The sequence below is a fragment of the Martes martes genome, assembly GCF_963455335.1.
Source record: "Martes martes genome assembly, chromosome: 12".
NCBI lineage: Eukaryota > Metazoa > Chordata > Mammalia > Carnivora > Mustelidae > Martes > Martes martes.
In genome coordinates, this window is record NC_137900.1 from 64,109,604 (window position 1) to 64,124,337 (window position 14,734).

Below are 14,734 nucleotides of genomic sequence, written 5' to 3' on the forward strand. Positions count from 1 at the left end.
CAGTCCCCAAGGTCACATGACCAGTCAGTGAAAGCCAAGACTGGAACCCAGGCTGTGGGCTTCACAGTACCTCCTCTTCTCTGAGGGGCCACGTCACCCTTTGATGCTGCAGCTGTAGCCACTGACCTCCCTCCTGTGGTTTCCTGGGGGCAACGGCCTCCTTGCTAATGTGACCTGATGTTCCCTAAGAATTAAGGGGTTCTGTCCCCTGTATGGGCCCTTGCAAATTAGCCCCAAAATGGTAGTCATCAGGGAAAAGTGGAAGGGAGCTGGCTGCCCACAGCCGCCTCTCCAGCCCGTGAGTGGGACAGAGCCGGTGCTGCCTGGACGCGGACAGACAGGGCCTCGATCCCCACTTGCTGCCTGGGGCACCTGGGCAGGAACTTTACCTCAGTTTCCCACCTGAAATGTATGAATCCTCCCCCGACCTAACTTACTGGTGGTTGTAGGGTCTACCCAGAGGGCTTCCACAAAGCTTTGCAAACTAAATAAATTACAAAAACGTTATAGTTTTATGTAATATAATATTGCTGTCATTTAAAATAAAACTCTCATAACTTATTGAAAACCCTTAGTTCTTTACTTTAAAAGCAGGCTTGTTTTCTATTCCCTCAGAGATACTGAACAAGATTTTTAAAATTTTTTCTTTGAAACATTTGATGCGTGTGGAGATAGAGGAATTTTTTTCTGAAAAATGTCCCCCATCTTTCCTTTTCTATTTTATTTTATTTATTTTTTATTTATTTATTTTTTCAGATTTTATTTATTTATTTGACAGAGAGATTGAGATCACAAGTAGGCAGAGAGGTAGGCAGAGAGGCAGGCGGGGGGGGGGGGAGGAGCAGGCTCCCCGCTGAGTAGAGAGCCCGATGCGGGGCTCGATCCCACGACTCTGAGATCATGACCTGAGCCAAAGGCAGAGGCTTAACCCACTGAGCCACCCAGGCGCCCCTCCTTTTCTATTTTAATAGTCATTTTACTTTCCTGGATTAAAACAATCTTGAAGCAGGTGTGAGTTGGTGGGGAAGGGTCTGCTCCGTCCCCAGCCCCAAGCCCTGGGAAGTGCCTCCCTGCGTCTCTCTGGGACTTTACAGCTCAAAAGGGGCTGAGGGTCTGAAAGAGCAGATGACATGGTTTTGACAGACACTGCCTGCCCCTGGCTGGGCCGGACACTCCCCTCTCCCCACGGTCCCACCCCCAGCTTGTCCCCATGGCCAGCTCCTCAGCACCTCTTGCCTATGGCACCCCCCACCCCGGCCACCCTCTTCTGACTGGAATCTCCTTTCCTGTGAGTCTGCCCCTAACTCCCCCACCAACCCTGGTCCACCATTCATACCAGAGGCCAGAGATCTTGCTGGGCCTCGTCTGCCTCTGGACCATGGTGCACAGATCACGTCCATGCCGGCCAGGCCCTGCCCAGTCAGGCTCCACTCTCTGCCCCAGACGCACCAGCCTCATTGAGGCCCTGAGCAGGCCAAAGTGCTGATGGCTCTCTGCGCATGTCTGCTCCCTCTTCCCAGACGCCCTTCTACCCTGCTCCCCTCCCTCAAAGGTCAGTTTATGCTCAGCCAACGTCTCCTCTGGCCCTCACTCAATAGACGCTCTTCCTGGGCTCCCAGAATGCTCTGGGCGTTTCTGCCATTGCTAGGGTCAGGCTCTGGTAGAGGGCCTGGTAGAGGGCAGAGACCTGAGCTGTGTTTGCTGGCTGACTGAATGACCATACCAGTCAATATGCTACTGCATCCCCAGATGAACGGACCTTCTCAATCTCTGACCTCTATCAACCCTGGGGGCTACCAAACCCTCACAGCTCATTTTAGGTGGAGAGAAGCAGAGACTAAATTCTCCTCACGTGAGCACTTCTGAAGGGTTAGCAGGATGAGGCAGAAACATCTGTGTCCTTTCAATATTCATGCCCTACTTTTTTTTAGTAATACTTTTTTTTAGTAATAGAATCTTAGTTGTCAGCTAGGCATTTCCATGAAGCTAAAGAACTATATTTCTGAGTTTCCCTTGCATATGAGTATGTCAATTGACAAACTTTTGGCTAATGAGATATAAGAAGGTTTATGGTACTTTGAGGAAGTCTCTCTAAAAAAAGGAGAGTAGGTATCATTTTGCTCTCTCCTTCCATCCTGCTGCCTGGAATGTGGAGGTAATGGCTGGAGCTCTAGCAGCCATTCTGGACTTTGAGGATGAGGGCCATATACCCTAGTGGAGCAGAGAGCTAGAAGGAGATTTGGTGACTCAACTGAACACCTTCTGTGGGAAAAATAACCTTCTATTTTGTTTAAGATATTACTACTTGGGATTTTTCAATATATGTAGCTAAATCCATCCAAATACAGGTAGAGAGATGAAAATTATTAGTCTGCTTCAGTTTCAATATTGAGAGGATGAGAAAATATATTTACTTCATTCTTCTTCCAAATTCTCAACAAGGACTAAAAGCATATAATGGGAAGACATTTTTATGGGCCCTGGAAATAAGGGAAAAGTACTATCTGCATGCCAGGTACTTTAAGGAGTTTCTTAAGGACTGAGAAGTGCTCTGTAGCTGCAGGGATGGATGTGGAGGGGAGGGGAGGGGCAATCCATGATGTTAAAACCCGACTCCCATTAAAGCCTTCCAGGGAACACGGGATCTCTGTATGGACAGATGGCAACTCTCACACAGTGCTGTCGAGCTTCTATGTGGTCCAGTGGGGAGCTAAGCACAGGCGGACAGCTGAGCTGGTTCGGTTAACCTCACCCCACCCGACACAAACAGAAAGCCTCCAGTCAGTGGCTCCCAGCTCTCCCCACAGGGCTGCCCCAGGCCTTAGCACCCTCCCCAACTCCAGAGGCTGTGGAGACCACAGCAACTCTGCATAGTCTCCCTTCCCTCTAAAACTCTGAAAGTGTCATATTTCATCAGGAACATACCTCAGTTCCCTATAAGGGACAGCAGCAAGAACCAGAGAATGGTGAATGACAGGTGTGCCCCCTGACATGCCGGCTCCCAAACGGGGATGCAACTAAGAACCCAGGACAAATGTTGCCTTGTGACACAGAGACACCTCAAGAAACAGAAGCACACCTTGAGATGTGTTCCCTGCACACTCCAAGAGGGCGCAGAACACAGCACACAAAGGCAGGCCGCCAGCGGTGTATGTGAGAAACATCGCTGTGGAGGTTTAAAATGCTGGAGAAGCAGGAAGGACCCACTGGCTACCGCAGGAAAGCAAGGGAGGAAAAAGGCTGTTTCACTCTGTCTGCTGCTCAAGACAAAATGCTAGTCCCTCAGCAGCATCTCAAGCTTGCAGGGACGGTGAGCGAGTCTCAGGACTGCGACTGTCATGATGACTGTTGTCACGGGCTCGACCGGGTCCCAGAAATATTCCAAACCAGTGATTACACCAGCTGGCTAGTGGGCCTGCAGAGGAGTTTAAGGGGCCAAAATGGTCAGTTTTTTCAAAAACTTGAGCTATAACTCACTTACAATACAGTCCGCCCATTTAGAGTATACAACTCCTAAGGAATTTGTCAGTGGTATGGTAACAGCGATATAATGGGACAGAGGGCAGGTATGCTTGTGGTGAACACAGGGGAAAGGATATGCCTGTCAAATCGCCAAGCTCCACACCTGAAATTTACGCAACACCGTGTGCAACTATACCCAAGGAAAAAAATCTTTTTAATTAAAAAAAGAAAGCAGACGATTCAGTGATTTTTAGTATATTCCGAGTTGTGCAACCATCACACTCAATTTTAGAACATTTTCATCACTCCCCAAAGGAACCCACACCCGTATAAGCAGTCAGTCCCCATTCTCTCCTCCCCCCACTCCTTGGCAACCACTAATTACTTTCTGTCTCTACAGATTTGCCTATTCTGGACATTTCATATAAATGGAATCACACCATATGTGGCCTTTTGTGTCTGGCTTCTTCCCTTCAGCATGTGTGTTCCAGGCTCCGCCGTGTCATAGCGTGTGTCAGCACTTTCTTCCTTTTTATGGCCGAATTATATTCCATTGTACGGCAGCAACACATCTGGCCAGTCACCAATTAGTGGGCATTTGCGCTGTTTCCCACTTGTTGGCTATTATGAATAAGGCTGCTGTGTGCAAGTTTTTGTGTGGACATATGTTTTCAGTTCTCTTAGGCCCACGCCCAGGAGTGGGATTGCTGGGTCACATGGTAATTCTATGTTTAACATTTTGAGAAACTGCCAAACGGCAGAACGGTCATTTTTTTTTTTTTTAATGTGATTGTGAGCACTTTTAAGCAAAAGGAACTCTCTTGGATTAGCACAGACATCCTACATCCAGACACTTAGCCCAGAGTCATTAGGATTTGCTTTTGACCCGCATTAGATCTAAAAGCCTGTCAGTTCATCCCCTTCAACAAAAGTGTGTGCAGGACAGACACAAACTCTACTAGCGAGAGCAGTGCACAAAATCACAAAATTCTGTTACAACAAAACAAGCCATAAGGCCCCCAGGATTTCACTGTGATGAACTGAACTAAATGTGCAGAACACAAACTCCCATTTCCTCAGCTGTCTCAGTGAAAAAGATCAATCTACGTTTGCAAGATAAAAACCCATATATTTTTTTTACAGTAATATTTGATGGACATTCAAAAATAACATTCTTACCTCTTGCTCCTCAAAAATGGGCTGATACTTCTCAAGTGACAATTTCTTAAGGATTCCAGTCAGTTCATCTTTGAGAGGGAAAGATGTGAAAAGATATTTTAGAATTTGGCAAAATGCATCAGAACAGTGGTCTTCAAACTCATAAAGCAGTGGCAACCTTCAAATGAAATGTCACAAGAAACTCCCAACATGGAAAGCAGATCGAAGCTCAGCTTGTGGGGATGCAGCTGGGGGTGAGTCCGAGCCACCTGTCAGCCACGCCTCCCCTCAGGGCACGCCCCAGCATCTCCCCATCCCCGAACCCCAAAGTGGGAGCTGGACAGAGAAGATGGGGAGGTTCGTGGCCAGGTGACCCTCCAATGGCTGCAATCTCCAAGCTCTTGGGGTTCTAGCTGCTGGGACTAAAACTCCACTTTCTGTCTAAGAACAGCTTTTAATTATGATTTCTTGACTGCTGGTAGCCGCACCTGCAGCAAACGCTAATGCCAGCAAGTTGTCAGCGAGGCGGAGGAGAAACTTAAGAGAACAAGCAGGTGGCTTCAGACCAGAACTGGAGTTTGGCTCAGTGTGAGGAGGCTGTGGGCTCCCTGAAGGAAGGACGGATACATCTGAGTGGAAGAGCAGAGCCAGAAGGCCACAGAGCAGGGGAAAACAGAAAATTTTGGATAGTAAGATTTAAGAGCAGGGAGAGTGAAGAAAGGAGACAAGACTAGCATCGGTGGGGGGCGGGGGTGACTTGAAAAAATATTCATTCACCCATTTGATGGGGATTTACTAGACTAGGCTGTAGGGACTCAACAGAGACCAAAACAGATAAGCAGGCTGTCAGGCCAAAGGCGATGAGGATGAATGAAGCAGGGTAGGGGTAGATGACAGAATGTGAGAATGTTGTTTATTATAGAGTGTGGTTAACAAAGTGCTCCTTTATAAGGTACCATTTGAGCGGTAAATGAAGGAATTAACTGTGTAATACCAAGGAAAAGATCAGCAGGCAGTATTCAGGCAGAAGGAAGAACAAGTGCAAAGGTCCTGGGGCCATGGGTGCAATTCACAGAAGAGTGGATAGGAGGTTAGGAGGCCCGAGTTCATTTTTTAACTCATTGGTTCTACAGCAGCTACCAACATGCCTACTACATGCTGGGAGTGCAAGGATGGAAAGAACTGTGCTGTGAAGGAGCCCAGTGTGGCTAGGAAGATAAAATGAGGAGGCTGATGCACCATCAGGCACCCTGCACATGGATAACCCATTTGCTCTTTACAACAACCGCACAAGTGCCATCCTATCATCATCCGCATTTACAGATGAGGAAATGAGGTGTCAAAAGGTGGGCTACCATGTCTTGGATGAGATCGTACTGCTGGTCCGTGGCAAAGCAGGAATTCACACTGAGTGGTCCAGCTCCCTGGTCTGTGCTGCACACCCCAGCCCTTCCACCATGTCTCTCACTGGTGACAAGTGCTATGATCAAGGGGTATCAACAAGGGGACCTGGGGACAGGGGGGCCGCTGACCAGCCCGAAGGACTGGAAAAGGCTTCACAGGAGAGTGCCACTGAGCTAGGATAGACGAGAAGAAGCAAGTCCCAGCCCGTACAGAAGCCACTGACAGTTTCACGATGCCAACGCTTTGCTTCTGCTGTTCCCTCCACATGCAGCCTTTCCCCACAGTAGTGTATAAGGGACATATAGCGCCCAATTTACATATAGTAATACGCCACACAACACTGGTTCTTACAAATTCCGTATCGCCAATGCTTGCGGCATCTCGGGCACCTCACTGAACGCTCGCACTGATTTTTGTCCTCCTCTTAGTCCAGAGCCAAGGACTACAGTCCCAACATGGGTGTTGCAGGACAGTTTCGTTTACAGGAACATGGAAGATGAGACGGAACAATGAGGATGCATATAGGACCTTCATGGGAGCAAGTCCGCTGCGTGAGGTAATGGTTTTAAAATCCTGAAGGACTGTTTTCTTAATTTTTTGTGCAAGTCACACATTTAACTTTCTCCAACATTGTCTAGATGACATCAGAGGCTCTAGGACACAACAAACCGAATCCTGACTAGTGGCTGTTTGCTGACGTCATGGAGTCAATGCCCCCTGCTGGTAGATTTCAAGCCACCAGCATAACCCCTGTTCCTGAAAGTGGAACTGGGAAGGGATGAGCATAGTAGCGTCTCGTTATGCAGTATTTTCTACTGCATAAAGAGCACAGACGTTCGTAAAATGTACTAACAAGTTAATAATATATTTTGTTTTAAATACCATGTACTTTTTTGGGGGGGGGTGAATTATGTTTTTATTTCTCTTGGGAATATTATGGGAATAATACTCTATGGGAATAATATATATACATAATATACATAAATATATATTATGCATCTATATGTAGACACTTAGGAGTGGAATTTGTATCATATGTAACTGTTTAATTTTTTGAGGGATTGCCTATTTTTCAAAGAGACTGCACTATTTTACAATCTCATTAATATGAAATACCATGTACTTTTAATTTAATTAGTGTAATTATGTAAATACACGTAATTTGACTTTTTTTGGCTTCTTCCATGTTTTTATACAGATTTACATATATTTATATATTATGTTATTTTCTTTATATAACATATATACATATATTTTTATTATATAGGTATTATATATAACACACACACATAGGTGTTGTTGCTTTGGTGTAATTTGACTTTTAACAGCTGTGTTTAATCACTGGCTTGTACATTTCCTATAAATTCGATGACTGACTCTGGTCCGCAACTGCCCCGCCTCTCCTCAGCCCTCTGGCCAGAAGGCCTGCTCTTCGGTGAAGCCCAGCTATCCTGTGCTCTGCCGCTAACCCAGATTGGCTCCCATCTGTGTCACAATCCTGTACTGCTATTCTGTCGCCTGCACCCGAATCCCCAGCCAGACTGCGAGCCATCCTAACACCCAGACAGGTGACGTCACCCAGTGCCCAGGCTTCTCTCCTCCCCAGAGAGGGAGTCTCAAGAGGGCGGCTGGTGGAAAGACAGGGCAGGACAAAGGCTTGCGTGCAGTCCGCAAGTGGGGCCACACATTTCCCACACAAATGTCATAAAAGGTAGCTGTCTGGGGGCTGGGTTGCAGCTCTGTCCTGTGACAATCTCATGGCCACAGGACAAAGGTCCTGCTGCCTCAGGACACAGGAACTCTGGAAGGGAAAACCAGGCTTTCTACACCAGAGAAATTAATCCAAAAAGAAACTGCTATCAGGTCCTCTTTTGTTTCTATCATGACTAGGGCTTTGCAAGCCTTTTTAAATGAAGAGGGAGAGGGGAAAGAATAGGCATGGGCAGCGCATTCAGATATCCACGGTCTCAACAATGTTTTGCAGAAAGGTGGGGTATGAGTACCTAACCGAACCTCTAGGAGTTAGAATTTCTAAAAGCCTCCAAGGTCGGAGAATTCATGAGTGGGGAACCCAACCCTCCACATAGAAAACACAGCTGTGGAGGAATGGGGTTGCTAGTGATGATGCTAGTTACAAATGATGGCATTAGAGATCACAAAACAATAAAAGCAGCCCCCAAATAAAGAGGATGCCAACAGCAGCATGCATTCATTAGCTTGGTCCAGACCACAGCCGGTGCGGCTGGTTTCAGCTTATCACCTGCTGGGCAGAGCACGCTCAGCCCCGTCCTCCCCGTAGTCAGGTGCCCTCGTGTGAGCGGGAGGCCCTCCAACACCTGAGATTTCTCTCCCCTCTCTGACACACTACTTGATTTGCACCTGCCTGCGCCCCTTCTCTTACCAAAGCTCCACTCCCCTCCTTCCCACCCCACCCCCCCCTTCCCAGGAACCACCAGAGGGCAGTTTAAAGGACAGGATTCTTCATCTCCCTTTGTCTTTTTTCTCTTCCTATCTTTATCTGGGGCCTTGCAGCTGGGCCTCCACTCCATCATCCTTTCTGCATTGTCCCCACAGGAGGGGCTTACGTTCATGTGCCCAGGTTCTAAAGTTGTGCTGGTTCTGGTTACAGGGGACAGCTACTACCTCTGCTTGCCCACCATCCATGCCCTCCTCCTTCTGAAAATGGCACTGTGACTCTCCTTTGAGGAGCCACTTCTCTCCGAGTCTGCAGGGCAGACCCTGACCCCAGCTACAAAGGCAGACACGAGACCTGCGCCTGACCAATGAGCACATTCTACTGGCACGGACACACGGTCAAGGATGGACAAATGACCCGTCACTGTAAAAAGAGCCAAGGCAGGCCAGTGACATTTACCCCAGGATTTTGCTGGACCTGCTCAGAAGGTAGCACGCTTTCTGCTGGTGTGGCCAAGTTAGCAGGGAAAATGAGTTAAGTTTGAAGTTCCTGGGGGACAACTTTGCCACCACTAAGATGAGAGAGAGCCTACCTGAGATATGGAGAGAAAGATGCCTAAGGTACCTGGATCAGCACATGCCTGAAGCACACCCTCGACACTTCCGTTTGATGAGCCAACCGGTTTTACTTAAACCAGTTTGAGTGGACACTGCATTACTTGCAAATGACAGAATTCCGATTTGCACAAGGTTCAGGGCAAGGTCCATAAGTGGTATTGGAGAAGTATGTCTACAAGTGTGTGTTTGGGTATGTCCACAAAACTCACCTATGCTCAAGCACTAGCTGAGGGAGCTTACCATACCATTAGCCCAGGAAAGATAAAAATACAAGGTGGGATCAGGGAAGAAAGCGGATAGGAATTTTTGTTGGAAATTTTCAAGGCCCGACTTAGGACGGCTATCGCAATCAAGAGCACCAGCAGGTCCCAGTGGCGAAGAGGAAAGGGCGGCATTTTAGGACCTTGGCGGACTCACCCTCATCTGTGATGGTGCCGCTGCTGGAGCCCCCACTGCTCTTGGACTGCCGATGGGAAGAGGAGGAGGACACTGAGGACTCGGCCGTGTGCCCTTTGGGTGAAGGGGAGGGCGTGAGCGTAGGCGAGGTGCTCTTGGAGGGAGTGGAAGTTCCAGACGGAGGCCTTTTGCTCGTCTCCAGCTTCTGCTGAAAAGAATAAGACAAATACGTAAGCCATCACCTGGAGGGTGGAGTGATGAAAACAGACACCCGATAGGGAGCACGGGTGCTGTCTGACTCAGCAAGGAATCTAATCAGGACTATGAAATCCACTTCAAAACACAGGCAAAGCAGAAACAGTATTGTCAGAACAGTCCTGGAAAAATCCTCCCCTGGGGCAGAGAGGTGGGGGGGTGGGGTAGGAGGTACTAAGAGGCCCTTGAGGAGCCAGGATCCTGTGTGCTAGTCCTGCCCGTGTGCTAGTCCTGCCCATACGCTACCAGGATCTAGTCCTTGGCCAAGACCTTTTCCTTCCCAGCCAACCCAGCTCTAGACGAAGGTGTGGCTTATCAATACACGAAGTCCCTTTCTGCTCCTGACGTCCCTTCATCTCACCCAGTCACTGCCAACCTTCCGTCAAAGAATACATCAGTTTTCCCTTCTTTGTATGTGTGTCATTTAGCTTTTTAAAAAGTACTTTTTTATTTTTAAATAATTTTAGACTTATAGAAGAGTTAAAAGATAGAACAGAGCATCCCTGTGTACCCATCAGCCAGATTCCTCTGATGTTAACAGCTTCCGTAACTATAGCACATCATCAAAACGACGAAATTGACAGTTGCACAATACTATTAGCTAACTGATGGACTTCACCCGGATTTCAATGGTGGTTCTGCTTAATATCCTGATTCTGGTCCAGGATCCCAAGTTGCACTGACTTTTCACATCTCTTTGACCTCCTCCAACCTATGACAGTTCAGTCTTTCCTTGTTTTTCACGACCTTGATGCTGTCGAAGAGTCGAGAAGTTTGGTTTGGGTCTATTTTCTCATAATTAGACTTGCTAACAGATTTGGGGGCTAATGACCCCAGAGGTAATGAGCCATTCTTACTGCATCACACCAGGAGTCTCAAAGTACCCATTTCACATTACTGATAACGCTGACCTTCATCACTTAGTTGAGGTGGTGTCTGTCCGGTTTCTCTGTGAAGTTACTAACTTTTCCCTTTAAAATTAACAAATATTTGGGGGAAGGAGGGTAGATTTTGAGCTAAATACCTTGTTGCTCCCAGTAATGTTAGCATTCGTCAGTTGCTCTTATCTGCAGCAATTACTACCATGATATTCTAATGATATGAGATCTGCTATTTCCTTTACCTTTCACATTTATTATTTGGAATTTTGTTAAGAAAGGGTTGCTCATTTTCCCATTTATTCAGTTATTTATTTCTTATTGGTATGGGTTCATGGATATTAATGTTATTCTCTGGGCTATAATCTAATAACTATTGCTATTTATTTTATGGTGATTCAAAGTGTTCCAGTTTTGGCCAATGAGATCTTTCAGGCTGGCTTCTATGTCCTTTCAACATGCCCACCTTTTTAAAATTCTTTCTTTTTAAGGGCATCTCCTTAATTTCTGACACCATAAAATGCTTTAGGCTTATCTTGTATTTTCATTGACCCAGCACTGAAATAAACCACTTCTCCAAGGCCCTGGTCCCTTTCCTTAGAGAGTGGTATTTAGAAACCAAAATCTGTATACTAGGTTGGTCGTGGCTACTGGGATGTCACTGCTGGTAGGTCCTCTCAGCAGACAGAGCAAGGAAATAAAGTACACTGAGCCATGTATACACATAGCCACACTTACTCCTGTATCAATCTGTATACATATATATACACACACATATTTATAGGCACACATTCATGCTGATTCATACTGACACCTCTGACAACAGTCCAACAACCATGAGGTCTGTTGTAGCATTTCCCCTTTAATTTGATCTGACAGTTAAAAAGGGGACTCATTATATTTACTTATTTGATCAACCTTACTATAAATATAAAGTGTATATGTATACAAAAAGTACGTGTAAAGTGGCTTCAGAATTTAAACCATACCCCTACAAGAAAAATATTTATCAACTAGAGTGCAGTGTATGGTTATTTGTCTTTATTTGGCCTTACTGTATCTACCCGACAGTCTCCCCCCAACCCCACCTCCCAAAGTGTGTTTATGTCAGTCATTTGTAATACAGTTAGATCTCTTGTCATGGTCTGCATTCCATCTTTGGTTCCTGGTTCATACTGTTTTTTAAAATTTGCATACAGCAGAAATAATTCAGCTGTGTGCAATTCTCTGGGTTTTGAGAAATGCTGAGTTGTGTACCATAGAAGAACAGTTCCATCACCTCCAAAAATCCCTTGTCCTGTCCTTTTCTAGTCAACCTGCCCCTCATCCCAACCCACAGAAATAAAGGATCCCTAAGGTTCCATCCCTAAGGTTTTGTCTTTCTAAAACATTGCATAAATGGAATTATACAATATGCAGATTTTTGGGGACTGGTGCAGCAAACTGCCTTGAAGATTCACTTAAGTTACTGCATGTGTTGACAGTGTGTTCCTTTCCACTGCTGAGTGGTGTCCCATCGTATGGACATACCACAGTTAATTTATCCACTTACCTGTTGACAACATGTCTCCAGTTTGGCCTATTATGGAGAAAACTGCTAGAAACATTCACAGATTTTGGCATGAACAGTTTTTGAAAATGCACTTGGGTAAATACCTAGGAGGGAGAGAGCCAGTTCGTACGGTAAGTGCATATTTAGTTTTATAAGAAACCACCAAACATTTTCAAGGTGGCTGTGCTGTTTTGCATTCCTACTGGCATCTGAGTTCCAGTGGGTCCATATGCTCACCAACACTTGTATCTTTACATTTTTATTTTTAATTTTAGCCAGCCTAATAGGTGTATAGTGCTATGTTGCTGTGGTTTTAATTTGCATTTTCCCCAATAGCTAATGTTCAACATTTTCCCATATGTTTGTTTACTATTTGTTTATTTTTGATGAAGTATTCATTTTGTGTATTTTTTATAATTTGTTGGTTGTTTTATTGTTGATTTTAAAAAAATTTTTTTTAAGTAGTTTCCATGGCCAGTGTGGAGCCCATGTGGGCTTGAACTCATGATCCTGAGATCAAGACCTGAGTTGACACATAACCAGCTGAGCCATCCAGGTGCCCCTCTTACTGTTGAGTTTTGAGAGTTATTTATTCAGTAGTTTAACTAGGATATGGCTAGGCATTTTCTTTTTTATATTTATCCTATAGTGTTTTCTAAACTTTCTGGATCTGTGATTTGGCATTTATCATTAATTTGGGGAAATTTTCAGGCACTATTTTAAGATATTCTTTCCATCCCACTATTCTCTTTCTCTCTTTGTCTTCAGGGATTCTTATTACTTGTATGTGAGAATACTTGATATTATCCCATAACTGTTTTTTTGTTGTTGTTGTTCTTATTTTTTAACTTCTTTTTTCTTTGTGTTTCAGTTTTGGTGATTTCTTTTACCCTGTCTTCCACTTCATGGACTCTTTCTTTGGCAGTGTCAAGCAGACTGAAGAGCCCATCAAAGGCCTGCCTATCTCTGTTACCTGTTTTCTATTTCTAGAGTTTTCACTTGATTCTTTCTTAGAACTTCAATCTATCTGCTGAAATAGCTGTATGATCTTCTATGCTCAAATTTTCCGTTAGAGCCTTTAACAACTGTAGTTCTTTTAAATTCACTACCAGGTAATTCCAACACCTGCGTCATATCTGAGTCAGATTCTGATGACTGCTGTGTTTCTTGGGAGTGCAGTTTTTCATGCCTTTTTGTACGCCTTGTACTTTTTGGTAAAGTTAGACATCTTGACTAGGATAGTAGAGGCAAAGAAATAATTTTAATACATGGAAATGGCTATCCCTCTCCTACTAAGCCTTTAATGTTCCTTATGACTACATCCCAGAGTGGAACAAGTATCCTTCTCTTAGATTTTGAAAGGTTTTATCATTTAGTTGCCTATATTATTAATAAATTCTACTTTTTTATAAAGAAGGACATTCAAGACTGCTTCTGATAAAGTGGGAGATAATTAGTATATCCCAAATAAACAGATCAATCCCAGCCAAAGCAAAGAAAAATGATACTCTGGACCTTCTGGGCGGCATCATTTGGTGGCATCATTTGGTGGGGGTGGGGGACGGACAAATACACTTATTTGGGATGCTCTGAGACATCTGAACAATTCCCTATATTCCCAGTCAGTATAGCAGACTGATTGTGTTAATAGCATCATCTCAACTCCTCCTATGTAACTCTGTGAGTTCTCCTGTAGTGGGCGGGCTGACTTGCTTAAACAACCTGATTGGTTTTCAACTCCTGACTTTGGCTGTTGTCATGAGAACATATCTAAGCTTGCTGTGGGCACACATGGCTCAGTTATCCTGATCACCCTGCCAACAGCCAAATGTATAAGTGATACCCCCAGACCAGAAGGACTAACTAGCTAAGTTCAGACTGAAATGCTGACCCACAGGTTCACGAGCTAAAGAAATGCATTTTGTTTTAAACCACTAAGGTTTAGGGTAGGAACGGAGAGGCAATATACTCAGTGGGACTTCGGGCTCCCGGAGGTCTGGGGAGCACTGATGCGTGCTCTGACTTCCCCGATTCCGTGTGTCCTCAGGTTCACTTCAGGCTGATTCGTGAAGATGCCAGAAGCCGTGCCTTGTGAATATTCCACCATTATGGTGGTGCTTGTCTTCAGCCAAGTTCAAAAACCAGATTCAGGAAGCTCCTATTTTGAATACTGATTTCTAATTCTTCCTAGGGGAGTCTTTGACAAGTACTTCATGTCTCCATTTTGCTGCTGGAGCCTTTGACAGAAAGCCCACTCCTTGGATCCTTTGATTTAGGGCAGTGGTTTTTAGGAGCCCTGGGTTGGGCTGGCTGCAGTACTCTCTGGGGGGAAATCAGAGTCCTCAGACCCTGTCTTGAAGAGTCATTCAGTGATGCTGGGTGGAGGCCCAAAACCTGAATTTTTAGACAGCTCCCCAAGCATATTGTATCAGGTGATCGTGGAACTAGATAGTTTTCTCAGTTTGTTTCCCCAATGCATCTTTTCATATAATCTCCTTTGATCGGCATATACTTGTACATAGGTTACATGTAATAGATGCAGCCAAGTGAGACAAGAGTTAACTTATAATTTAGATGCCTACCTATTTTGAACACC

General features: G+C 45.2%; 1 protein-coding gene across 2 annotated transcripts in view; it reads right to left on the minus strand.

The window, feature by feature from the left end:
* Positions 1-14,734, minus strand: part of ANKS6 (ankyrin repeat and sterile alpha motif domain containing 6) — a gene marked incomplete at both ends in the record, with an annotated part of 43,614 nt that overhangs the window by 7,899 nt on the left and 20,981 nt on the right. Inside the window, 2 exons of one of the 2 annotated variants that reach the window (XM_080819648.1) lie at positions 4,642-4,709; positions 9,475-9,658. In XM_080819648.1, coding sequence (XP_080675774.1) covers positions 4,642-4,709; positions 9,475-9,658 — 252 coding nt within the window. Of the gene's footprint in view, positions 1-4,641; positions 4,710-9,474; positions 9,662-14,734 lie in introns of both variants that reach the window. The other variant, XM_080819647.1, reaches the window with a different exon arrangement.